Source organism: Corvus moneduloides, chromosome 1, assembly GCF_009650955.1.
Source record: "Corvus moneduloides isolate bCorMon1 chromosome 1, bCorMon1.pri, whole genome shotgun sequence".
NCBI classification, from domain to species: Eukaryota; Metazoa; Chordata; class Aves; order Passeriformes; family Corvidae; genus Corvus; species Corvus moneduloides.
Genome location: NC_045476.1, coordinates 75,745,704 through 75,772,668, shown reverse-complemented (window position 1 = coordinate 75,772,668; position 26,965 = coordinate 75,745,704). Strand labels below are relative to the sequence as shown.

General features: G+C 45.1%; 1 protein-coding gene across 1 annotated transcript; it reads right to left on the bottom strand.

Moving 5' to 3' along the window:
• Positions 1 to 1,440: 1,440 nt before the first annotated feature.
• Positions 1,441 to 26,965, bottom strand: PXDC1 (PX domain containing 1). The gene is made up of 5 exons (XM_032116435.1): positions 26,312 to 26,965; positions 13,423 to 13,514; positions 13,018 to 13,135; positions 9,175 to 9,286; positions 1,441 to 3,075 (listed from the first exon to the last, which is right to left on the bottom strand). Exons 1-5 carry the CDS (start codon positions 26,565 to 26,567, stop codon positions 2,958 to 2,960), a joined length of 696 nt encoding a protein of 231 aa, XP_031972326.1. The 5' UTR covers positions 26,568 to 26,965; the 3' UTR covers positions 1,441 to 2,957.

Genomic DNA, 26,965 nt, shown 5'->3' with positions numbered 1-26,965 from the left:
TTCTCACAGGGCTCTGCAGATCTGGGCACAGGGGATTTTACCAGCTACAGTGGGTGCACAGGGGAGAGGTCCTGTTTAGAAATCTAAGACATGGAATCTTATTTCAGCTACATTTCTCTTAAATTATGAAAGACTGGTGTGTGTTTGTTCAATTTTTGCGTGCATAATGCAGCAAGAACTGAATTCTGCACTGGTTTATGTCCCCAGAATATCAGGGTACCTGGCAAAAATAAATGTACTTCCAAAACATGCAGAACAAAAATCCTGGCCATCCAGCATCTGGGCCTGTGGGTTCCAGGTCCCTAATGGCCCCTGGGTTTCCCCCACTTACTCATGGCCCAGAACCCCATGTCAGCCCTCCCAGCCCATCAGGCTTTGCCCCAGAAATACCATAGCAGGGCTGCTCTCCCGTTCCCCAGAGCAGACCCATGTCCTGGCCTGTCCTTGGCCCACTCCCATCCTCAGTGAGGTGCCTGATGCTGCCCCAGTGCCCGGTGCCCTGCTCCTGGCAGGGTGCTGGGACAGGCTGCAGCTGCCCAGCTCTGCCCTGACAGCCCCATGGGAGCCCCTGCTCCACTGACCCTCATGGGGCCCTGATATTCAGCTTGAGAAACTGGAAATGCACACAGCCTGGCTGGCTTTCATTTGAGGAATGTGGCTGTACATTTTTAAAATTAGCAGTATTTACCTATTTATTTTTTAACTCATGCAATTTAAAGTGCTTTAAAAGAGAAGTATTTACCATGTGGTCAATAATTCACAGGAAAATTCAAATGAATGATGGGGACAACATTGCATCAAAAGCCAGTGATGCTGTTCTCCAAAATATTAGTCAAGGAAAACTCAGTGACAGGGAGATGAAGTAGAATTACCCAAAGCAACATGGTAGGCTGACAGCAAGGTTATGAATTGAAATAAAATATTCCAATATCCAGTCCAATACACATCTACCAGATGCTATTTCTACTTCATCACAGTTAACTAAGAGCACTGGCAGAAGAATTAAAACTAATGGGAGTAAAACAAATAAAAAAACCTTCCCAGTTCTAATACAAGAGGCTGCTCAGAAAGTCTTTGAGTGAGTGATAATATATTCCCTTCTATTCCAGAAATTTACCTTATAAGAATTTGCTTTATTTTCAAACAGAATAATGGCCAGATTTGATTTCACTGATGATCTTGAAAATACAGAAATCCTCCACTAAACTTAGTGGCATTAAACCACATACACTTAGACCCAAGATCAACAGCTAGGCAGAGAAGTTTCACATAGATACACACCAGTATGAGTAACATGTGGAGCATAGAAATTGCTATTACTCAGCATGTTTCAAAAACTAGGAGGAAAAGAAAGAGGATTTGACATGTCTGGGAAAGTGTACTCAAAACAAGACCAAAAAAAAAAAACCAAAAAGAAGGCACTGTTTTAAGCTGCAGAAATGTACTGAAGGTGAGTTATATTTTATTTCATTTCATTAAAATATATTTTAAAAACATACTGTGTAAAAGAATTAGGATTCTCAATAATTTATTATTTACATTAACAAGTTCCATTTGACTGTTATTCTATAGATAGAAACAAAAAGTCTGCAGAAGGGAGTTATATCAGCTTCTTCAGGACCAAGCAAGCCTCTTTTCCAGGAAACATGTCCAAAAATGCATTTCTTCCCATTTCAATCCCTTCAAATTAATATTTGCAAAAGGATGGCAAAAAGCTCGATGAAAGGTCATGTTGGTGAGTGTTGAGCACTCACAATGAGAGCCGGGAATTTGGGGTGCTCTGCCAGGGAGAGACCCCGAGGAGACTTTAACATTGCACTACTCAACAGTCAAGAGGCTGCAGGGTCCAATCCCACTCTTGCTCCCGCTGTCCTATCTGTGCTGAAATCTGTGGCATTACACAACAACGAGGCCTGCAGCTGACCCCTCCAGGAAGATCTCAGAAAGCTGGACAGACTCCTTGAGACAGGGTGGCAATGGAGAGACTGTTTTTCCTACCACTGTAGGCACACTGCAGCTTATCATTCCTTTTCAGTCCAAACACAACATAAATCTCAGTGTCTTCCTTCCCATCCTCTGGGAAGAAATATGCATAGGGAATTATCTCTCTGATGTAAACATCTGTAAGCACCATTCACATACGCTGGTCCACATGAAAAAAAAAATTATCGAAGTGCCTGCCATAGCCTTGACCCTTCTTAGCAGAGCAGCTCAGCTTTCCCATTAGCTTTCAGACTTCTGAAATCATCCGGGTACCCAAACATCATGCACAGTTCATTGCAACGCCAGCTGCTGTCTGCTTTACTATTCCAGGAAGGAGCAGTCGCCCTTTCAGTGATTATACAAAAGCCCATGATTAAAAGAAGTAAAGCTGTCAGCTCGTGTGTTCTGTTTCCTGGAGGCACTCAGTGGTATTTCTGACATCTCGTGTAAGGCACCAATCATCCGGTAGCTGAGCAAAAAGCGACCCACGAGACCTCCATTAAGCAACTGCAGAGGGAACTGGCAAAGTTCAGCTGGTTTGCTTGTCTTCCTGTTTACAAAGCATAAAAAGTGTGGTCACGCCATCTGAGGAAGTTCCTGGTGGTATCCTAAAAGGGGAAGTCTCAACTTGCACCACAGGGAGCACGGGTGACAGTGTGCTACAGCTGCATCAGGGTGGCAATTCCCATGGACATAGCAGAGATTTCCTTGATCCCCAGGAAGCCTCTACTGCCTTGCTTTCACAGAAAGTGAGTTTGTTGTCAGCAGCAAAGCAGATAACTCCTTACTAGATGTCTCCATAACACACAACAGAGGACCACACTACAAAACCAGCTTTGTGGTGCTCTTGCTGCAGCTTCCCTGCTGTTGGTCTTGTCTGCACAGCCTTATACACAGAGATGCAACGCCGAGATAGCAGAGCTTATGGACGAAGAGGTTGGCTGGACGCTGGCTGACTGCACCACTGAGCAGCCTCAGTCCAGAATGTCAGTCTCAAATGGGACCAGGTGGTAGTATGTCAAATTGGTGACATAAGCTGTTGGATCATCACTGTCTTCCAGCTCTGAGGTAAAGTCACTAACACTTTCAAACCTAAGGAGAGATGAAAAAAACCACCAAAAGGCATTAAGTCATTTAGAAAATCAATGGAATTGGAAAAAAAGTACTAAGGGAGTAGGAGAAGTACTTGGAGCTGATCCCATCCACACCTCCTTCTCCTCCTAGAATCATGTGGCTATGACTAAACCATGGGCCAGTGAGAACCATGGTGCACGCAAGCAAGTAATCTTGTCACCCCTGATTTTCAAAGCTACTAGTGAGGAAGGAAGGAAGGAAGGAAGGAGCGAGCAAGTGAGTCTTGGAAGAGTGAATCACGCAGTTGAAGTCCACATCCTTCTATTTTGTTCCTACAGCATGTGGCAACAACACAAAACGCCTCAGTTCTCACTTAAAAAGTGAAAAGGAATCTGCCTTTGTTTCCCATCTGAATTTGGACCCTCAGCCTTTCACTTCACAGGCACCTTCTCTGGGTTTGGCTTTTGTAAGAGGCCAAGTGTCTAACACAGGTAGGAAAAATGGCTATAGCGTCCTTCCTCCAGGTCTTGCTATCCTTCCCATGGTACAAGACTTAGGTTTTGACAAGCAAAGGATCTCGAAATATAAAGAGATTCTCAAATTTAGTTTCACTTGTTTTGGTATTTTCCTCCCCACTTCCCAACACCTGTTTTATAACCTGAACTCTTGCAAGGATTACCCACTGTCTCTTACCTACTCTCAGCCAGAAGGCATCAAGCTGTTAAAATCTACACTTTTCTCAGTTACACACATTCCCATTCCAAGAAGGCTTGAATTTCTGCAGTAAGAAACATCATCTTCTTCCTAGATAGCCTAATACTTAAAGGCAGTCACTGCAGGCAAAAAACTAAATTTCAGCTCAGTTCTAAAAGGGGGTTAAAGAATTGTAAAGTTTCTTTTTCTCAGACTTTCTCTTTAATACTTTAAAAGAACTTTCATTCACTATGATAGAGTGAGAAATAAAAGGAAATAGAAACTGAAAAATTGCACAAGATAGAAATAGAAATTATAACCTAGTGTGACTTTTAGCATCTGTCTCTAACACCTTTATCAACCTAGCTGGCCTACTTCGGCTCTCTGAATGGCAGATAAACAGATGAGCTTTAAAAGAATTAATATTTAAAACTGCATCTCACACATAAACTAGTTAGACTCTTTAGATAAGTGAAAAAACTGCAGACATCCCTCTAACCTCACCCTGAGGGTTTCCTGAGTGAAGTATTTCAGAGGACCTGAAGAAGAATGGTAGGGTAAACAGGTAAGTCTTCCACTCCCATCTCTTCCCAAAACTTTATTTAGAAGCATCATGGGTTATTGGATAGCCTAAGCTATACATCCTGCAATGTATGGCCACAGTTCTACCTTTTCCATACTCCTTCCTGGTCCTTCTCATCTCTTTTTTTTTTAACTATGAGAACCAAAATAGAGAACATTTTTTTTGAGCAGAAACTCATGGATTTTCTCCTGTGGTGCTGATGCTTTGCTCTTCACTTTAAATGAAACAGCAATGAGACTGAACTTTGAACGTTTATTACCCTCATTCCTCCAGTCCCTCCAGGCTGTTTGCTTGCCTGCGTGTGTGGGAACGTGTGCACCAGGGAGTTGACTTGGTATCTTGCAAACACTTCCCAGATCACGTTGTGCTGTCTTATGGACTTCAAGTGATCCAGAAACAACAGATTATGAAATACCAGTGGGGCAGACAGTGAAGAAAGCGGAAGAGGAGTCAAGAAGGCTATTCAGATTTTGCTCTTTCTCTTGTCAGCATAAAGCTACATTATCATGACTGAAATAACCTACAGATTTTGTGGTTCTCCAGCCTCACTGATAGGTTACTACAAGCAGAATGTGAGGCCCAAAGGAGTGGAAGTCAGATGCTGTGGTTCAGCAGGAAGCTTTTCTTGCCACCAAAAACGAAGTGTGTGCACAGCAGTCTGCAAAGCACTGCTCTAGAGTGCTCACACAAAACCAAACTCAATAAACCAGGACTGTTTACTACAGTCAGCAGCTGTATACAATACCAACAGTCAAGATGTTTTTGTGCTGTTACCAACAGGTCTTTTTCTCAAACTCTGCAGCTCTATTATGGACCTGCAGATTCCTAAATGTCCAAACTGCTGCCCTTAATATTTTTTCCTCAAAGTACCTTGACAGACACACCATCTTTTGCAAGAGCCTATTTCTTCTGTTGTGAGACAAAATTCTTCATCATTTTAGCCTCTGATAATGCATGAGATTTGCTACTCAGATTCACCAGGAAGAAAAGGGAACAACCATAGAAGCTAATGGCTTGAACAGGCTAGCTAGATAAAAAACTGGTGGCTGGGCTTCAAGAGTGAGTGATGGTGAATGGAGTTAAATCCATTTGGTAGCCATTCACAGGTAGCATTTTCCTGGGCTCAGTTTTGGGTCCAGTCCTGTTGAATATCTTTATTGATGGTCTGGATGAAAGGATCAAGTGCACCTCCTGTCAGTTTGCAGATGACACCATGCTGAGTGGGAGTGCCAATGTGCTGGAGGGTAGGAAGGCTTTCCCAGAGGGATCTGGACAGGCTGGATTGATGGACTGAAGCCAACAAGATCAGGTGCTGGGTCCTGCACTTGCATCACAAGTGACCCCATGCAGAGCTACAGGCTTGGGGCAGAGCGGCTGTAAATCTGCCAGGCAAAAAGGGACCTGGGGGTGCTGGTTAACGGCGGCTGAACAGGAGCCACCGTGTGCTCAGGTGGCCAAGAAGGCCAATGACATCCTGGCCTGTATCAGAAATAGTGACCAGCAGGACCAGGGCAGTGATTGTCCCCCTGTACTTGGAACTGGTGAGGCCACGCTTCAAATCCTGTGTCCAGTTCTGGGCCCCTCACAGCCAAGAAGGATATTGAGCTGGTGGAGCATGTCTAGAAAAGGGCAACAGAGCTGGTGAAGGGTCTGGAGCACAAGTCTGATGAGGAGCAGCTGAGGGAGCTGAGGTTTTTTAGGCAGGAGAAGAGGAGGCTCAGGGGAGGCCTTATAACTCTCTACAGCTGCCTGAAAGGAGGGTGTAGCCAGGTGGGGGGTTGGACTCTTCTCCAGGTAACCTGGGACAGGGCAAGAAATAAGGGCCTCAAGTCCTACTAGGGAAAGTTTAGACTAGACATTAGGAAAAATTTCTTGACTGAAATGGTTATCGAGCATTGGAACAAGCTGCCCAGGGAAGTGGTTGAGTCAGCATCACTGGAAGTATTTAAAAGATATACATATCATAGAATCATAGAATGGTTTGGTTTGGAAGGGACCTTAAAGATCACCCAGTTCCAACCCTCCTGCCATGGGCAGGGACACCTTCCACTAGACCAGGTTGTGCAGAGCCCCATCCAGCCTGGTTCTGGAACGCCTCCAGCGATGGGGAATCCACAACCTGGGGAACTTGTTCCAGTGTCTCACAACCCTCATCTAAAGATTTTCTTCCTAATATCTAATCTAAACCTACTCTCCTTCAGCTCCCCCCTTATCCTATCACATGCCCCCATGAAAATTCCCTCTCCATCTCTCTTGCGGGCCTCCTTCAGGTACTGGAGCAAATTTGCCTAAAAGGAAGCTTATCCAATGCCACAGACTCTGCTGCTGGCCTAGAAGATGGAATTTCAAACAGTCTTGGCAGAGAAAGGTACCTCTGTAACAAAACCAAAGCAGAAGTTCAAATGCATTTATTTACCACCTTTTTCTTTCAAAGGAACTTCAGACTACTCTCCAAGAGCCACACAGAGAAGGACTATTTATGCCACATGCATGCTGAGCACACTGGCTTCACCACATTTTGCAACAGTATGGTGTACTGCCAACTAAAATCAGAGAGAAAATGAAGGAAGCAGAAAATACCTACTTCAGAACAATAGAGTAAGCAACTGCAACTTGGAAAAGTGCTGTGGTTTCTTTTGCAACAAATATGAGACATTTCAGCTGATGGATCACTGGGCAGGTAGCACTGCAGGCTACCACAGCTAACCAGTATAGGGAATGAGCACTTCCTGCTGAAGCTTCAAGCACTTTTTCCCGAAAAATACAGGTTTGCTCTGCAAAATGTCTCATTCAAGTTCAGCAGCAGCCAAAACCCTGAAGTCATAAAGAGTTTAATGCAGCTGAAAGGAAAAATTTCCCGTCTGAAGATATCAAGTCTACAAGGAATTAACTCTGATTTCAGGGTAGAACACACCATAAATCCAATTTTACTGAGACCAAAAAGGAATAGCATAGGATTTGACAGATTTGAAAGTTTCCTTTCTGGGCTAATAACATACATTTAAACCAACAGTATAGAAAATTTCTGCTTTTGAAGAAGGTTCAATTTTTACAAAACAGCTGTGCTACACTGGTTCCATTATCTCCTGGCTATTACCGCTTGGCTATAAAATACAGCTGCAGGATGGGAAAATTTAGGGCACCATATAAAACACACACATGCAATTTATTAGCTTCTTGACTCTTGATTTCACATCCTTTGGAAAGTTAAACCACAAATGCACAAAGTCACGCTGTTGCCCTAGAATAATTTCTTCCACCATTTTCTGGGAGGCTATGCCTACCATTCAGTTTTCATCACATTAGTATTTTCTGGCCTTAAAAGTCTCTGACTTTAATGGGATGACAGTTAGATGATTGCAGTTTCTGATGCCAGGTAAGTTTTGCTTGGGCTGGAGCACATTTTTAAAATCAAAGCTAGTTATAAATACTTTTTTAATCAATTTTTTTTAATAGTCAATTAAAGCAGGAAAAGGCTTTCTTTGGTAATTTTCTCCTATGATTTGTCTCTCAGTACAAAAACTGATCCACTGTGAACTATAACATAATAATTTCCAGGTACTGGCCTTACAGAATTACCTCTAGTGTGCCATTTCAGCCTCATTATTACAAGCTTATAAGCTTAAATGGTGTTAGCAAGGTCAAGGTTCAAAACACTAAGTGATAAGTTAATAAAAAGACTTCAAGAAATTATATCAGAGCCAGAGATACTCTCCAGCCCCTGACAAAGTCTTGCCAAGCTCTAAACCTTGTTATAGACTGGCAATCACCACATTTCAAATATAGCAAGACAGATCACTGCATTCAAAGATCAAGGCTTATAGTATTCTGTTTCCTTAATTTTACTGGTCTAATGAAAAAGTAGGTTAATGTTCCTCACCAAAAATATTTAAATGCTTCACTACCTGAAGCTCATTGAAGTATCACCTGGTATGACAGAAATCTGTAGGAGCAGATTTCCATCAATACCTATGTTTGAATACGGTCACTGACTTAAGACCTACATGAATCAAGGAATCACAGAATGGTTGGGGTTGGAATGGATCTCTGGACAGCATCCACTACAACCCTCTGACAAGGCAGGGTCACCCAGAGCAGGTGACACAGGAACACATCAAGGAGGGTTTGGAATGTCTCCAGAGAGGGAGACTCCATGACCTCCCTGGGCAGCCTGTTCCAGTGCTCTGCCATCCTCAACATAAAGAAGTTCTTCCTCATGTTGAGGTAAAACTTCTTGTGCTTTAGTTTATAGCCATAAAAGCCCTCCTGGTTACAGGTTTCTGACCCCAGAATACCTACATATATTAGGAAGCAGAACTTACCAATAAGAGCAGTCTAACTTGCCTTTCCCCTAAGGAAATACACATGCTACCCCAAGTCCTAGGTGAGCAGCTGCTGACCTTTGTTCAATTACTTTCAGGGATGTGTTCCCCTCTGAGGACAGTGTTTTGCTTCCCAAACATCCCACTACCCTTTGTAGCAGGATATGCCATTTGTTAGGATGTTTGAGTTTCCAAGTTTGGCCTCAAACCAGCTCTCATCACAATCATGAGAGGACAAAATAACTCTGTTCTCCCTTGGCAGCACCCCTATGGCAGCGTCAGTTCTTTTTTCATACAGAGAGGTTTGAGCACTTTGGGATCAATCATTATCTCATTTTATCCACTTTAACAGGAAATTGCTGTGAAGTGTAAGCAATCAGGCTCAGTAACCTTTAACCAGTCAGGATGACAGCTGTACCAGTCTTGCTCCTAGACAGACAATAACATTTTGCTAGGGGGGTGGGAAAGCTACAGCTTATCTGAAGGTGACAGCATTGCTCTTGCTCAAACTCCACTTACAAATGTTCTGCTGAATCTACATCCAGGTGCTTCTCTTTTCCATTAGGTATACTGTGGTCAATGACTATGGTTTCAGTGTTGGCTAAACAGAATCCATTTGATCGCATGATTTCTGTCGGGAGAAGAAAGAAAACAAGATGAAAAAAAAAAAGCTGGAAAACAACTGTGTATCATATGTAATTGACATGGCTATGAACTTAGATGTGTGCATGACATTGAAAATCTGCACGTGAAAGCAGGAATGAAGGGTTGGTTTCACAGCTTCTTACATCTGCAAGCTGCCAGCGCTCAAGCAATTTTATTCACCTAATCAATTCATGACACAAAGCATCTGAAGCAACTACCACTACCAAATCATAATTGTATTTTTCTTAGACAGTCCCAGGCTTAAGCCAGTTAAGCAAAAATAAAGAAGACATAAAAAGGGAAATAAAAAGTGACCTTACAAGATAATTCAATCACCAACTCTAAGTCATGTAAAGCAATACCATGTTTTGCACTGCCATTGACCCTGCTTATTTTGTTTCTCACAGTGTTAGAAGCCTCCAATACAGAATATCTAAAATTTATACCTAATTCCACTTACTTACTACCATGGGGAGAATTAATAATTAAAGAATAGTATTTGATGTAAATGAGAAGTTAATCCACATCTGTGCTATGGAAAGTCAAACTAGGCAAGTCACAAGGATTTCTTTCAGTCACACAATTTTAGATGAAGCTAGGACCACCAGAATAGAATAAATGCACGTTTTTAAAAAAATCAGTACTGACTTAAGTAGGATAACTCTTGGTCTGCCTCATGGCACTATGACCCTCTGTTACAGCCTTGCATTATCAGCACAACAAAAAAATTAGTCTGTGGCAGAAAATATGGTAGGCAGAAAACACACAAACAAATTTCTGCTACATAAACAGTTCATATAATGAACACGAGATGAGACAGGAGAGAGGAGGTAATTTTTTTTAACATTTACATGTTTCTACATTAAGGTAAAGCCAGAACTCACTTCCATATTTTTCTTGAGAGCCATCTTTGACTTTCAGTCTGTATTTTACTGCAACTCACTTTAGCAGAATACATTTGGGGGTTGTGAAAACACTGAACCCCAGCAGAATCACACTTCACATGACTCATCTTGAGCCAGCATATATGTAAAATAAGATTTACACCATAAATTCAAATTCAGTTTTCATCTTAGAGGGCAGTTCTTTCTCTCTTCTCCATCACTTCCACTCTGAGCACGACCATGTGGGATTTGTTTTTTCAGAGAATAAAAAACATTTTTGCCTGCTTTTCCAAGACTACAAGCCAGGTAGAAAGCTGCACTAACAGGAATGCCAGTATTTTCCTAGTGTCCTTGACTTGACCTAAGAGGAACAGCGTTTCACTGCTGCATGAACTGCCTTACCCGTTATCATTTACTGCCATCTACTGACAGCACTGCCAGATACTGAACCGTTTCCAGTGTGCAACATCCAGATGAGGCAAATACCAATTAACATCAAATTTCCACCTATGTTCTTAGCATTAATGGCAGCAATCACTTGAATGACAAAATTAATTACCACGAGATGCTTTTGCATGGCTGCATAGGTAGGAGAATCTTCCTCCAGTTAATTAGGTATTGCTCATCACTACCAACAATAATTTAGAATTAAAACATGCTATTATTCAGCTGAGATAGTTTCCACAGCTCCTCTACATACAGGCTGTCAGGAGGGCTCCCTTTGCTGCTAACTTCTGTCCATCAGACAGGCCCCCTTGCTCTGAATTGAGGTTCATCTTGACTGTCTTCTCTCTGTTGTACCCACCATGTGTCATATTCAGTCATGCACACACAGAGTACATGTCCCCTGATGGGGTGCACACCCTCCCAAAAAGTGTATGAAAGCATTCCACACAGCAAAAAGCCCCAAACCAGAGCAGTGCTCCAGCATGTAACCTACACAATTCCAAAGACATTTATTCTTGGTATTTGATGTTTCCAACAAGAGCAAGGAAACACCAACAGCAGTCACCCCTTGAAACATTTTTAAAGTATTTAGTTTGTAGTTCCTTCATTTCATAACGGGCAGGATCTAGGATCCATTTTGCAGCTCTGGTCTCACAGAGTAGCAACATACTTCAGACAAAACCCATGAATGTGCTTTCAAGTGGCTGTCCTGAGAACATTTCTTGGTTCAGGAGTAAAATGTATGACCATGTGCAGCTTTTGGAAGATGTCTAATGGCAAGAGCATACACAAGAGAAATTTTACCCAAGGTTTCCACATTGACTGAAGACATCATCCAAACCTCCCTAGCCACAGGTGGAACACGAGATAAGCATGTTGGCTCCTGTTTCTCGTACCCAGGAAGTCAAACCTGCATCAAACCTGCAGTGTGGCCCTGGGGGCTGTTTTTTGCACTGCAGCCTGGGCTTGGGGCACCCTACAAGAAGGCACCAGCCCAGACAGGCTGGCAAGACCACACTTCTCACTGAGGCTCTGTGCTACACAATACTCATAAACCATCTTCCATTCAATTAAAGGAATATTTTTTTAACAGAAGACAGATTCATTTAGAAGCAGAGCTAAGGATCAGTTACTAATTGTTTACCCTGTGTATGACATCAAGCCTTAAACCCCACTGTTTACACCTTTGGCATGTTAGTATCAAAGAAAACTGATACCAGTTCCTTGCCAGACACTTTAACCTTGGAGGACTGTGTAGTATTTCACTTTAATTAACTCTGAATAAGCTCTTCTGGTGACACAAAACCTGCAGTTGCCATTAGGCTCAAACAAAATATTTCAGTATAGAAATACAAAACCAGGCACACCAGAAGTTCACAGGCCTTTTGACAACGGTCAGTAGCAGATGAAGAGGGGAAAGGCTAAAAGAATAGGCAAGGACAGGCTCTGCACTTTGCCCACTAGCAATCTGTGGTTCTGGAACTTCCTACGTCTCCACCTGTGACAGGTTTCAATGTACTTTTCCTCCACTTGCTTGTCTAACTCCCTTTTGAAGTCACTTCTGCTTTCAGTTTCCCCATATCCTATGACAATGAGTTCCACTCCTTAACTATGCTTTGTATGGAAACAAAACAATATTATAACCTTGCTTTTGTTTGTTTAAAGCCTGTTGTCCGTCAGTGATATTGGATAACTATAGCTCTTTTTTCATGAGAGGTACAGGGTAACTGACCTCCTTCTATTCACAGCTTTGTAGACTTCCATCATACCCCTGTCTGTCATCTCTTCTCACAGATGAAGTGTCCCTCTTTGTTTAACCTCTTTCTTGGAGAAGCTGTTCTACAACTTAGATCCTCGCCTTTTATTTGTATAATTTTAAATTCTATTATACCCTGAGGTAGAGAAACCAAAATTGTGCATATTGTATTCAAGATGGGGTTGTGCTCCTCTCCTCTGTTCCCCCCTCCTTTTCTAGTAATAGAATCTAAGTCTCACTGCTGGTATTTGCCCATTGCTAGGCACCAAGCTTACATTTCCACAGAACTGTATCAATAGCCTCAAAATCTCCTTTTTAAGTGGTAACAGCACTATCATAAGTGATGATATGCAGTAAGGACTGCATTTTCTTCACATTCACTGCTCTGCATTTGTCAGCCTCCCATTTCACCTGCCACTTTAGTGCCTGAATGCACGTTGCATAGTATATCAAGGCTAATTATATGTTCTATATCACAAAGCAGACTATTGAGAACTATATTGAGTCTATATCATATAGCAGACTATTGAGAACTGTATTGTTGATAGAGAAGTAATAATGGGAACAGCAAATAAATTAATTTTCATTCTGTAATTCTTTTGTCAACTGCAGGAAGTTAACAACTCTTACCTGATATTTTAACTGGACTTTGAAAGCTTGGCTGAATTTTATGGACATTGTCATTTTTTAGAACTTGGTCCAAAGGAGATCTTTCAAAGAATGTGAGGACAACTTCAGACCTTGAATACTTAAAAAGAGAGGAATAAAAAAAAAAGACATCCGTTTTTAACCTGTAGTTTGTTTTGTCCCTCTTCTCCATTTCAACCCCTTCATCGTATGACAGAAAAACTTACTACAAGCGACAGCTTAGAGGCATCATTACACAGTTCTGGCACTCAACATTTTCCAAGTTAATAAATTGCTGCTTCCTTCAGAGTTTGGCAACCCTGCCCATCATATTCTAATCTGCATGAGAGTGCATGTCGCCATGAGGGAGGAGTCAAGCTGGGCTAAATTGGAGCTTGGCTAACTCACCTTCCAGGGCATGTTTATAATAGTCTTCAGAAGCTTTTCCACTTCATTAAGTCTGGCTTCTATATCATGGGCTTCTTTTATTGTGATGAGCCCTAGAAACAAAGTAAACAGATCATAAGCATAAACAAAGGCACACTTACTCACACTTCAGCAGCCAGAAGCAGCCCCACAGGAAGATGTGGAACAACCTCAAATATGCCTCCCAGAAACGTCTTTTAAAGCAACTGATGGTAAAGTGTGCACCCCAAACTGAGGTGGGTGTAGTTTACAAGCAGCGCTGCAAGCCTGACACAAACTCAGCTGTTTATGACCACATGTAGGAATTGCAAGACAAGCAGAAGTAGAACCACCTACTCCCTCACCCACAGTTTCACTACGCAGCATTTCCAGCAGTGATAAATAAACAGCCCAATTTCTGATTGCAAGAACCATTATCCGTCCTTTTTTTTTTGTGTGTGTGTAAATAAAAAGCAAAAGAAAACCCAAGAAAACCGAAAGACACATCCTACAGATAAGAGAGAAAAAACAAACACAAGCTAAACAAAAGGCAGTTTTGTATTTCTCTGACTGTAAGCCCCAATGAGTGGTCCAAGGAGAGTGGTCAGTGTCATGTTCTTCAAGTGTAAGATCACTGTTAGGATTTTTTTCATATCATCAGTCACTGAATTATCAGTGCTGCAGGAGGGATTAAGATGAAAATTTTACTGTCCAATATCCAGAATGATGCATTACAATGCAATATTGAATTTCTCAGAATGGCGATCTTAAACACTAACACCATATTTTGTATGTCTAACCTGCAGGGCACCTATAACTTCCCCCACCTCTAGCAGACTGAAGGAAATACAGCACAGGTTATATACATGTACAGGGCATGTAAGGAGAAGTAAACCCTCAAAATCTCACATTCCTCTAGTGGGCCTTTTATTGCTGATATTTGCAATCTACTTTTTCTTAACCAAATTATCATTTAACCTCTACATTTGTGTATCTTTTCCAAGGAGCAGGATATACCCATGAAAATGAAATACCTACAAGAGAAATTATTATATATAACAAGCCACGCCAAACAAACAACCCAACAAAAAGCTGGAAAAGGAAAAGACACAATAAATCAAAACCATCAAAATTAAAAATCTGCAAAGCAGTCTGTGAGAAAGCACTTCAATATACTACAATTGTGTTAAAGTAAGTGTATCTTCATCTCCCTATTCAAAAGACAAACACAGAGCCATCAAACATGCAGAGTGTGGGAACAACATCCACAAACAGTTTCAGTCTGCACCAGTCCTTGCTGTTTGCTACCAACGAGATACAATCCCATACAAACTTCCCAGACAAAAGTGTGACTTGTAAGCTGTCAGCTCTCCTCCAGTTACAGCTCTAAATAAAACAGAGATTGTCTCCAAAGCAACCGGGTTTACTTGACAGCTGTCCCACAAAAGTTGCCTGCTTGTATAAGCCTTTCTCTTGCTCAGCAGTCCTTCATTTTGCCTGTATTTTCAGCATGGCTATTGCCTCACCCCAGCACAACTCTGCCTCTCTGCTGACAGCAGAGCAATGCATATCAGCATGTAAGGAAGGTGGTGTGTGTCTTGCTTTGGCTGGTGTACACTACAGTCAGGTAGCTTTGCTTGGAAATTCTCTGAAAGGCTGTAAATGTGAATAAACTCATCTGCATGGGTCCACAGACTGGGTATCAGCTGGGCTGTGCTTGACACTACAGAGATGAATTGCAGACCAGCACCCTTCATCCTCCTAACTCCAGGGTGTGCGCAGGCTCAGGTGGATCTGCTTCACCCCTCCACAAATATGTTCCCATCCCACATTTGAATCAAGTTCAAATTTTCAATGAAAGTGCTTTCACCTTTCCTAAAAAAAAAAAAAAAGCTGCCAATGGTCCCACAGCTCAGACACCTACCCATGATGTTAGAAACACACTGCTGGCCCTCCTGGAGCCCACATCAGAGGAAACAGAGCCAGCCACCCTGATGCCAGCTGCCATAGGGTGCCTCCACTTCTCCTGATGGTCTTGATCCACTCTGCATAAACACTGATATAGTCAGAGCAGAGACTGCCCCGCTGTGGCTCCCACCTTGCAAACGAAGACCTCATTGCCAATCCACCAGGAATTCATTTTACTAGGAAGAGGGATACTTTCAAACAAATGAAGATACTCAGACTGGGAGGTGGAGAAAAAGAAAAAAAACAAACCCTAAACCACCTCAGCAACAACCCTGAGCATTCATTCCATGAGGAAAACCAGCCAAGCGGTCAGGATTTCTCTCATTAGTAATCAGGGAAAGCATCTGCAGCTCCACACGGCCTTTTTATGCTTCACCAAGAAGTCAGACAAGGCTGTCAGCCTGTTGCACTGTCACAGATCACCCTGTGGGAGGTTTTACAGCTTCTTGCATTCACAAGGAATTTCCAGCCCTGGTATATTATCTCCTTCCACCTCTTGGAAAGACACCACAATGCAAACCCACACTCCAACTTGGAAACTGGCACAGAAGACTTGTAACATCTGACACCATAAAAACTGTTTCTTACTGAAGCTTTCAGTAATATCAAAACCAAAAAGCAGACAGCGTAGGAAGGAGGGTGATACATCTGCCTGGACAGCTTCCTATATCTGTGCTTAATGATTACAGATGCACAGCTTTGGGGCGTAAAGCTGCTGACCTTAAATGAATTCTCCATACAGGGAGTTCAATTTGGCCAGGCTAAAGCCTTTCTTTTCGTACATCTACAGCCCAAGCACACAGAAACCACTTGACTGGCTATATACACACATTTTTTTAAACCTGTAATTTCTTCTGCAATTCCATGAAATTTGTAAGGCCCTCATTTATCTTAATTCTACAAGTCTCTGTTTTTAAAAGTTAACAGATGCTCTTGTGGTTTTCAGTTAGTCATAGACCATGATCCCACAACCCGAGGAACTGCTCCCAACCCCACAGCCACGCTAACCAGAGTGAGGCACTGCCTGCCCAAGCAGCCAGGAGGAGTGGAGGTCCTGGTCCCTCCTTTCCATCCCTTTCAGCACTCTGTAACTGGCTGCTGTCATCAACCACAGCACCAACGTGCATGAGAAACACTGGGGTTTCGCAAGGTAAAGTCTCTAGTGTCAACACTGGCTTAAGGTGCTCCCACCCTCCCCTGCACCTCATTTCCTCTCCCACACCACAACAGAGAGCTGCTTCTGCTTTGCCAGCACAGTTAGGTGAGCAGCAGGGAATACCTCAAACCACTCCTGTCAAAGGCTTCACCTCAGGAAACCGCAGACTCCACAGAAAAAGCAAGAGACTGCAGGCTAGGATGCCCCATACCGGCTCCTTTCTCACCCAGGCAGTATACTAAGTTTGAGAGGAATCTGAATTAGTGTAAAAAACGGTCACAGAACCGCACCCAAGTTTCCAGGCCTATTCTTCACTTTGTGGGGGTTTCTCCCCTGCCTGTCTTCTTTCTCCTGTTTGGAATATTTGTCGAGGCAGAAAGAAAGAGGAAAAAAAGCCAGAGACTGATGTGGGCTCTCCAGACGCTGGAAACGCCTGAACAGACACACAGACATGCCAGCTGACACCACAGACAGAGCCCAGCACTGCCTCCATTCATTAACCCTGACACAAATACACCAAAAGGTGGATGCATCTGGAGTGCATGGGACACCCTGGCCACATATGAAGCATCCATACAGCAGCTACAAAATGCCCCGAGGCTGTTGTCTCTGCCCATGGGCCATAAAAACATGTCTAGCCTGTATTTCTATCTGGGGCTTTTACTCCCCAAGAACCCTTACTCCGTTTCCTGTAAAATAAAAATAAAATACCAGTAAAGTAACCAGTATCCTGGAACCAGTTGTCTTTTCTTCACTTGTTCAGTCATGCAACAGAGCTGAGCTCAGAGCTGGGAAATTTGTTAGTGAGGTCATGGTGAAAAGCTGTTCTCATGCCTTTTCCTCGGCTCTGGCCCTTGTCTGACTGCTAATGGAAAACACACATAAACTCCTCCCAGGAAAACTTTGCTCTCTGCCTTGTTACCCATACTGTGCTCGGACAATTAGCTATTATTTCAAGTGATTTAAATGCTATATACACCTATGTTTATAGAGTTTGAGGTAAACTGGAGTCCCACTGGCTCCTTTTTTTACCACAAACCCTGCTGCCAAATACCACAAACTTCTGAGATTCCTTCACCCTGCACACAGGGGAGCCAACAGGCTGGGTGACAGGAGGGATGACACTGCCTAATCCAGGGTGGCACTCACCTGTGCCTGGAACATTGCTTTAGCAGGGTTCTGCTGTGTACACAGCCCACATAGTCAGTGACCTCATTCAATCCCTTCGACATTTTCTCTGCCCCTTTCCAGATCAAGAGCCCCAGGCAGAGTCCTTAAGACTGAAAAGGATTTGCTTTCAGCTCGAGACCAAGCGTAGGTAGCAACTTTGCGCAGAGCAGCCTGTCTGGAAAAGTACAGCACGAGCAGCACCAGAGGCCCGTAACATTCTTCCTGCCCTGGGTCCCTGGTGCTGGGGCAGCTGCAGGAGGCTAGGGGAGCAGGCCAGCAGCTGTGTACCTGGCACACTGGCTCACAGCGTGGGAGAGGGGCCCAGAGCTGCACACAGGCAGGAAACGAGCTCAGCAGCAGAGAAGAACGAACTGAGAGCCAACTCCTGATGTAAACACACAAGCCTTGGTAGGGCTGTCCTATTACTGCCACGTGAGCCACCAAATCTGAAACTAATGACATCCTAAAAACCACAGATAATCCACCCTGTCCTTCTAGCACAGGAAGCAGGACAGGAATTGCTGCATGTGCTTCATGGCTCATCATGAAATCACAGAGCAGTCCCGACAGCCAGAGTCCACGATGAGCATTGTCTCAAAAATCCTCTAGTGCCTTCCAAGGAGGGGTAAGTTCATGCCCAAGTCAAGTCTCCTATGTCATGTCAACGATGACACACACAAGTCTGTTTTTCTGGAGATATGTTGCTATGTACAAGTCACTATGTACACATGATCTCAAACTGTGGGCAAACCCTGTCGCTCCAATCTGAAGGTTTACACTTCTTGTTTATGGTCAGGGACAGGAGCAAAGGATGTCGAAGAGATACCCTACTTTCTCAAAATCAGTTCTATATGTACAGAAAGCTGAGCAAGAGCAGAAGCTGAGGTGTACTTTCCGAAGATATGTACAAGATGGAATGCCAATAGTCCTAAATGCTGTGTGTTTTAGTATGCAGATGAAGATTAAAGTTGCATTGAGCCCCTCTCATCTAATCCTCTCTCCATTCCCTATAAGAATACTGCAGAGTAGGTATCAAAGGGAAAAAAGGAGTAACCAATAAATTGAGAGAGAAATCCTACTGTGTTCTGCTAATCTACACTCCAAGAAAGTTTTGAGGCTTATGGATTCAGATCATGAGTCCATCCTTCTCTCTGTGCACAAGACCCCAAGCAGCAGTTAAGGATTTCAAATCTTTAGGGAAGACATACAAGTTGCCTTGCATGGGACACTGCTACTCTTCTCTCTCTCCTGACCAGACTTCAACGGGAGATGTGCCTCCTTTTCCCCAGTTACAGTATTTATCAACACTGCAATGTTAAAACTTTTTTATCCTTTTCCCTATTCCTCCTTCCCCTCAGATGTGTTCTAACCCTTGTGCACACACACAATCCAGGAGGTAGATGGAGGAATAGAAGGAAGGTCCTAGTCATTAAAGAAGGTACCCAGAATCACAGAATAATGTTAAATAAAAGAGTCTAATTTGATTCATCCAAAGAAGGGCCAGATCCTAAGTTAGATCAGGCTACTGGGGACCATATCCAGTTGACTTCTAAAGAGACCCACAGACAGATACTCCACAGAAACATGCAGAAACTGAGGCCACTCATCTGGCACATGGATCAGGGCTGAAAGGTGACAGACAGCTCAGCCCCATTTTTTCTGCTGTTTTGGTCCTTTGCACTGCCTCCTATTTCCTCCCTCTGCTGAACTGGGTTCTTCTCAACACCATTTCAGCTGTCATTTTCCCCTGCTTCATGGCCACCGTACCTTGCTCGTCCTAGCAGCTGCCCAGGTAGCATCCCTCCTCACCGCAAACACGTGTTCCCTCAACCTTGCCACCTGGCATAACTGTGGCATTAGCTACCTCAGACTGGATTCTGAAAAGGCCAAACCAGCTCCCACTAACAGCTGCCTCCTCTCTGATGGAGGAGACGAGGATAAAAGGTTGCTAGAAGGGCAAAGAAATACCCAGGGGTATGTAAAGGCAGGAAATTAATAAAAAAAAAAAACCAGCAGATGAGAAAGCCTGTTTCACACAACTTTTCTTCAATAACTGCAGAAGTAACACCACAGAAATCCCTTCAAGTCCAAAGACTTGATAAGATCCAGAGAAGGGCAGATAATTATGGGCAATCAGGGATGTTAGATCTTCAATTACTAGAGACCAGGACTGTCACTTTTTTGGTCTCTGCCTGTTATTTATGCTGTTTTCTGCAGCATCTGGTTCTCGTCACCAGGGACAGAACCCTAGAGCTAGCTACAGCACTGGCCTGGCTTAAGTCTGGCAGCTCTAGCAACTCCTCTTTGATGCCTCTTTCCTAATTCTACAACACCCCTCTCTTGGGGAAAACACACTTGCCCCTTCCCCTTGCGGGGAAGTTCATCCATTTCACGTGACAGGAGTCACTACAGGTTTTACAAAGGATTTGCTGTTGACGCAATATCATTGACAAGATCCATCTTGGTGGCATTACTGAGGGAGCAGCTAAAAGGATACAGCAGAGCTGAAAAGAGGGGTGGGTGTAGGGAGGTGGACTTTTGACATTTATCACATTGTGCTGCCCTTCTTAATGATGAGGAACAAAATAGGAAGATACTGAGATAAATCTGTTTGATGCGGAAAGAGGGAGAGCTTTCAAAACCCTGCCCACACCTTTCTTCTTTTGCAGTTCATATGAAGCAGATGCAGGATGGGGAAAAGTCCTGTCCAAACAACTGTCCAACTGAGATGCCCCAGAGTGAAAGTTGTCACCATGATCACCTGAGGACTCTGGCACACTTAGGCACCCATGCAAAGAAAAGAGGCAAGGTAAAAGCAGAGAAATCCGGACCCTCAAGATGATGGGGTTTCCACACTATTATTAGTTATGGGATCTCCCAGGACCTTTGGAAGGGATGGCACATCTTGGTGGCAGAGCTCAGCAGACCGGCTTTCCCCACAGACTTCCCTGTCTTGATGCCTGATGAGCCACAAGAAAGAAAAAGATGTCAAAGACACATGAGATAAGAGTGAACAAAACAGTCAAAACCTGATGGAAAATGCAAGCTTCTACAACCATTTTTAGTGCTGGTTTCTTATCAGGTGAGAAATGTCATGAAAAACACACCTTGTTTCCATTCCTTTCCACCAAAAACTTCCCTGACACATTTGTTCACCACAAAAAGGCAACTTGTGTCTAGCTTTATAACAACACAGCCAGCTTCATTTATCTCCATCATTACAAATGAACCATGAAATTCAGCTGATAAAAAAACAAACCCAGAAGCCACAAACTTAATTTTGGTTATACAGTTCTGCTAGAGCCTGATAACCAAGAGCTGCATCCTTTGTCTGCCAGACAGAAGCTCTGAGCAAGCTCCACTAATGAACTGTTGACAATGTCAACAATGAAAAGAGCACAATAGATGCAGTGTATTTATCTGTATTGTCACAGCACCGAGAAACAGCTGCTGTCTGTAGAAACCACGATGCTGCTTCTGCAGAGCTCCCTCTTCTCATAAATCACACTCCCAGATGGCCTTGTAAACAACAACAACTCTGTAATGCAGCATATAGAAAACTAAGTTATGAATGCAACATTTGCAAGCAAACAATGTTCCTGGGCTGGCTCTTTGGGAACTGCCTTCTGTGTTGTGCATGTCCTTCCAATGGCAAGCCTGGAGGAGCTTCCCACTGGGACATGAAAAACAGATGATCACCTGCTTCCCGCAGGAAGAAGCCACCCCAGAGGCAGGCACAAGGCTTGGAGCTAGAGCTGAAAATGATCCTCTGTGAGGGGCTGCTCAGGTCTGCTGCAGATGAAGTGACTGCCTCTATGCTACGAGTAGGTGCAAGGTTTCTATAGGAAATCTCCACCACTACTGGAAAACTTCTGTGGATGGACAGAGGTTGAGCGACAGCAAGGTGGAAGGGAACAGAGGAGTCCTGCAGAGCCATAGATAACCATGGATGGTAGCACACCGCTGAGGGGAACCTGGAGGCAAAGAAAAGGAACAGCAAGCAGCTCAGGGAAAGCAACGTGGAGAAGCAGACAGGAAATAACAGAAAGAACATCAAGGGGAAAAATGGCCATGACAGAGTAGAATGAGTCAGAAGAGGCACAGAAAGGAGGAAAATGAGAACTTCGGGAAGAGAGACCCATCTAGTAATAAAAGAAATCTGTCAGAGAGTTTCTGATTTGGCAGCTCAGAGTATCAGAGCAGGACCAGGCACTACACATAGGTACAATATGAGCAGTTACATTGGAAGAGCATCTGAGCCTCTGTTCTGATAACAGGCAACAAACAAGTGCAGAGGATTGTCAAAATCCACCCTGCCACTCCAAGGGCAAAACAAATCCCAACTTTGAAAGGCTGCTAATTTGCTCTTTTGGCTTCCTTAAGGGGTTGATTCTGCCCACACTGAAGTCAGAGGTGAGTGAGGTGTGTGACTGCTGACTGCATTGAAGCTGGCTCAAGTTCTAGGATAAATCTTAGATGAGACCTCCTCACAAGTAGTATTTAGAGAAAATAGGAGGGGGAAAAAAGAGAAAGAGTCCTTTTCCAGATTTATACCTCACTTTTGCTGTCTATTTGGTCTGTTGCAACTATTTCTATTTCCATCAATTTTAAGTCAGCTTCTAAGTCCATAACTCTGCCTTTCTCATGAAAACTGATTTAAATTCAAAGGTAGACTTTGCATAGAGAAACAGACAGTTTAGTAACATTAGGCTGTGTTCACTGCAGGAGTGAACGAGCCTGTGTTTTCTTGTGATCCTGTTTTGTACATTTGCCTAGAGCAAGGGACAGGCACATTTCAAAGACAAATAAAATACTAGCAAGTTACTGGTAACATCACAGTGAATTATCCTTAGTCACCCTGCAGGTATGCACGTATCTAACTTTGTTTACCAGCTTCCTAGTGAGATGCCTTGTGTTGCTGAACGTCCTTGGCCTTTAGCATCATTGTACACTCCAGATGCAGAGAGTGCACTCTACCACGTGCTCTTATTAGTTATCAAAGACAAGACCAGACTATGTGAATGCCATACTCCCTCCTGGGACCTCCCCTCCTCTCACATCAAAGAAAGTCTAAGATGAACAGCCACTGCAGACAGCTACACGTCCCATCCTCTCCTCTGCAATCTCAAAGCACTCAGCAGTTCCAACAAATAAGGAAGGGGAGAGCATTGTGGAAGCCAGTCCGGGAGGATGAGGGGTCAAGAAAGGAATGTAGAGGATGGTTTCCTCGTGCTGAGCAAGAAAAGGAGCACACTCCTGCTCAGCATGAACTGTGCTGAAGCCAGCAATAAAGGTAACAACCAACTCTTTCTGAAATTGCTGACTTTTTAAAATAAAAAAACCCCAGCCTTCGTTTAAAAAGTTAACAACATCAAATAGCTCAAGCTTCCACTCTCACCGTGTCCCTTAAATGTAACACACTGCAGCTTGACTGAGCTGTAGGATAATGCTAGACCTTTTAATGCTCCTTAGGCTAATCTGTAGGGACTTTGGAGTCCTTCAATGCAATGCAAATTTGGTTTGCAACACTTTATCACTTCCTCCAGATAAAAGGCGCAGCTGATGTTCACCTTCTTTCATAAAGACCAAAAGAAACACACACATATATACAAACTCACATACATATGCATATATCTTTGTATATACATAAAAATACACACAAATGTATATGACTAAATGCTAACACACACAAGAAAGGGCTTTTGTCAGTTGTTTTTGTTGGGTTCCATATATTGAGCTTCACTGTAAGGAGCAGGACATCTGCCTTTAAACAGGACATTAACCATGCTTACCCCATGAATTTTGTAAAGATTGGACATGCCCCATGCAATCTTTTCTTGCAAATACAAATCTGTGATACAAAGCTTTGCATCAGTGTCACTTAGTTAAACTCGACTTTGTCAAGTTATCAGAGGCTGTGGCCAGCCAATTTAAAATGTTGATATGATGAAGTGCTCTCTAGGCAGAGAAGCATACTCTGCAAAGTAATTTTCTTTAGAGCGGGAGCAGCATAATTTTAAATAGTGTATTGCTGAAATTGTGACGCACGCTGTAATTGCTTAGAAACTACTCCTGATTTTTATTCTGTCTCTGTTGCAAAGTTAACCCCCACCCCCTCAACAAGCTAAACAGATCATAATCTGCTTATATTAGCTTTTGATTTTTCAAATCCTGGACTGATGCTTTGCTCATTCCCAATTCTACTGAAGTCAGTGCACCTGTTCCTGAGATAAAGGTAAGTCAAGGTTGCTGGGTCTAGGTTTTAGGCAGGGGTTGAGATGCACAGGCTGAGGATGGTTAATCTTTTTCAGTTGTTCATGCATGAATGGTGTATCTACCTGGGACTGTCAAGTAAAGCCAGTACAAGGGACTATAATCCCATCTGGCTCAAACTGCACAAATAATGCTTTGCAGAGAAGTGAAAAGAGTTTAACACTTCGCAAAAGCTCTGGCAGACCTTGAGACAGGAGAGGAACCATGCTTGTTTGAGAGAGGCGCTGAGGAATGAGATGGGCTTTAGGATAAGGAGTGGCTCCTGTACGTGGGGAAGGAGCACTGGGAGGGGCAGGAGGCCAAGGATCGAGTCTGTTTGCAGCCACACACAGCACACACCCCAGCCCAGCTGCCAAGCTACTCTTCAGAGCCCAATAAAGCCAACAAGAAGGACTACCGGCACCCTGGGAGGTCAATTTTAAGTCACGGTGACTCTGGCAGGTGCTGTGCCCTGCACACTACAGGCAGGCTCGCTCCAAACCTACCCAAATATCCTCAAAAGCCGTGGCCCAGGTGCCACATACACTTGAAGGCCATGTTGCTTAGAATTTACTGCCACTCAGCACTACTAAAAGTCACACTTGCAGTACTTTGGGTTGGACACACTCGGTGGGTAACAAGCTTTTGCAGTACTTTAGATCCCTGGTCAGCAACAGAAATTCATGAGGCACTGTTTGTGCCGGCACACACCAGGGCTGAGAGGTGGAGTCCGGCATCCTCAGGAACAGCCCCATTCCCAGCCTGCACCCAAGCGGGAGGAGACAGCCCCCCTCCGGCACCCAGCCCTGCAAGCCTCTCCCGCTCGCACCCCGGGGCGAGCAGGGGCTGCGGGGCTGCGGCCGCCCCGGCTCCCTTGCGCCCATCCCCGCCGTCTGCAGAGGGCACTCGGGGCCTGCGAGTGGCTGCGGAGCTCCCGGGGCCGGCGGGGCCGAGCTGCCACCTCCCGGCGGCGGGGACGGGAAAGCCCAGCGCCGGGCGACACAGGCCAGGAGCGGACTGCGGCTCCCGCGACACAAGGAAGCGTGGGAGAGGGAAAGGTACGAGCTTTTTCATGTGAGGCATATAAAAAACCCAGACCTAGCCCATCACCAGAGGTTAGGGATCTGGCAGGACCATGGAAAAAGACCTGCCTCGCTATAAACACCTGTCAGAAAACATCCTTGGGGAGTGAGCCCGGGAGAGATCGCCACCGGCAGGGAACAGAGCCCGCTGTCACCCAGGGACGGCCCAGGAATGAAGTTCGGTGGGTTTACACCAGTATGAGCGGTGCAGACCCAGTTCCGAGAACAGCAAAAAGCAGACCCTCTGCAGGGGGGTCCCACTAGCAAGGTGAGAGGCTAAGTGAGAGCTGGGGAAAACTTCCCCATCCTCTCACAGAAAAAAACCAGGCGCAGAATATCGGCTTTCCCCCGCTCCTGTTCAATCAAACCATTTACGTGGTAACTCAAACAAGTGGGAAGACTGGAAGTGCCAGGCATACACCCATTTTCAGATGACTGGATGCTCCTCACCACTCTACATACTTGAAATACCTCAGAGTAGAACACGTAACTCTATCTAAAAAATATCCCAAACATTAAACAAATTAAACCAAACCCCCAAGACAGCTTGGGTACATCCTGCTTCTGCACAGCAAGGCCTGAGCATGGGCAACATCCCTTGAGTTGGTTAATCCGCTTCAGAAACTGGAAGAGAACGGTCTCTACAGCCGCTGGTGCAATTCCCGTTTCACAGAAGTTATGCGAGGAATTATGCCAGCTCCCAGAGTTGCTCCTTCCCCTGGCAAGCGCCGCAGCCCTTTTTTTTTTTTTTTTTGCCCTCTCCTTGTGGCAAACAACATACCAACATGCGGAGATTTTTCAGCTACACCCTTTTTCCTGACAACCACCCCCCAGCCCTTCCTCGGGGAGCCCAGAGGCACCGCAGAGGAGCAGCGCGAACGGGGACCCCTCTGCTCCCCGAGCCCAACCTAACCCGGAGCCGCGCAGCCGGAGACAGCAGCAGCGATACTGAAGTCTCCTTCCTGCGGGAGCCCTCGGCTCCAGCCGTACAGTCAAAAAAAAAAAAAAAAAAAAAAAAAAAAGGAGAAACACAACTCAACATCCCGGGAGGAGTTTCCGACCGCAAAACGCCCCCGCAGTTTTTCGGCCCCCCCACCCCGTCCGGTTCTCAGCGGCTCCAGCTCCTCACCCCGCTTCCTTCTGCCGAGAGGGACCGCTCGCCCGCCCGTCCTCCCCTGCCACCGCCACCCCGGGGAAGCGGCGGCGGCCGAAACCCGCCCGCCCGCGGAGCAGCGAGTGCCAGGCCCGCGGAGGCTGCTCAAACCTTGGAGCAAGGGGGAGCGGGACAGCTCGGGCCGGTCCTCAGGGAAGGAGTCGAGGAGTCGCTTGAAGAGGCGGCCGAGGTCGGAGTAGCTGCGGTGCAGGTAGAGGATGTTGCGGTCCGACCACTCGGTGCGGATCTCGTAGAACTCCTCCTCGTCGCCCTGCCGGCTGATGATGAGCCGCCGGATGCCGTTCACCCAGCAGCCCCGCACGTACATGTTTACCAGCGAGGTGCCCTCAAACACGGCCGAAGCCATCCCGGCGCCGCCCGCACATCCCCCGCCGCCGGCGCAGGGCGAAGCGCACCGCCCCGCGCCGCCGTGGCCAAGTTAAGAGGAGGAGGAGGAAGAAGAGGAGGAGGAGGAGGAAGAGAGAAGGGGGGTGCCACCCGCCGCACGGCCCCCCGGCCCAGCCCTGCCCGCCGGGGCTGCGTCGTCTCCCGGCGCTGGAGGGCGGCTCGCTAGTGCCCCATAGACGGCGGCCGCAGCGAGGGGACGGCCCGGGCACCCTGCCCCGCCGAGCCCCCGGCGCCGAGCAGGACGGCTCTCACCCCCTCCGGGGCGGGGAGCAGGGTGGCTCGGCCCCTTCTTCCTCGCAGAAGGAAGGCAGGGTCCCTCCCGTCCAAGGCGGGGGGATACTCCCGGTCCCGGCCCCG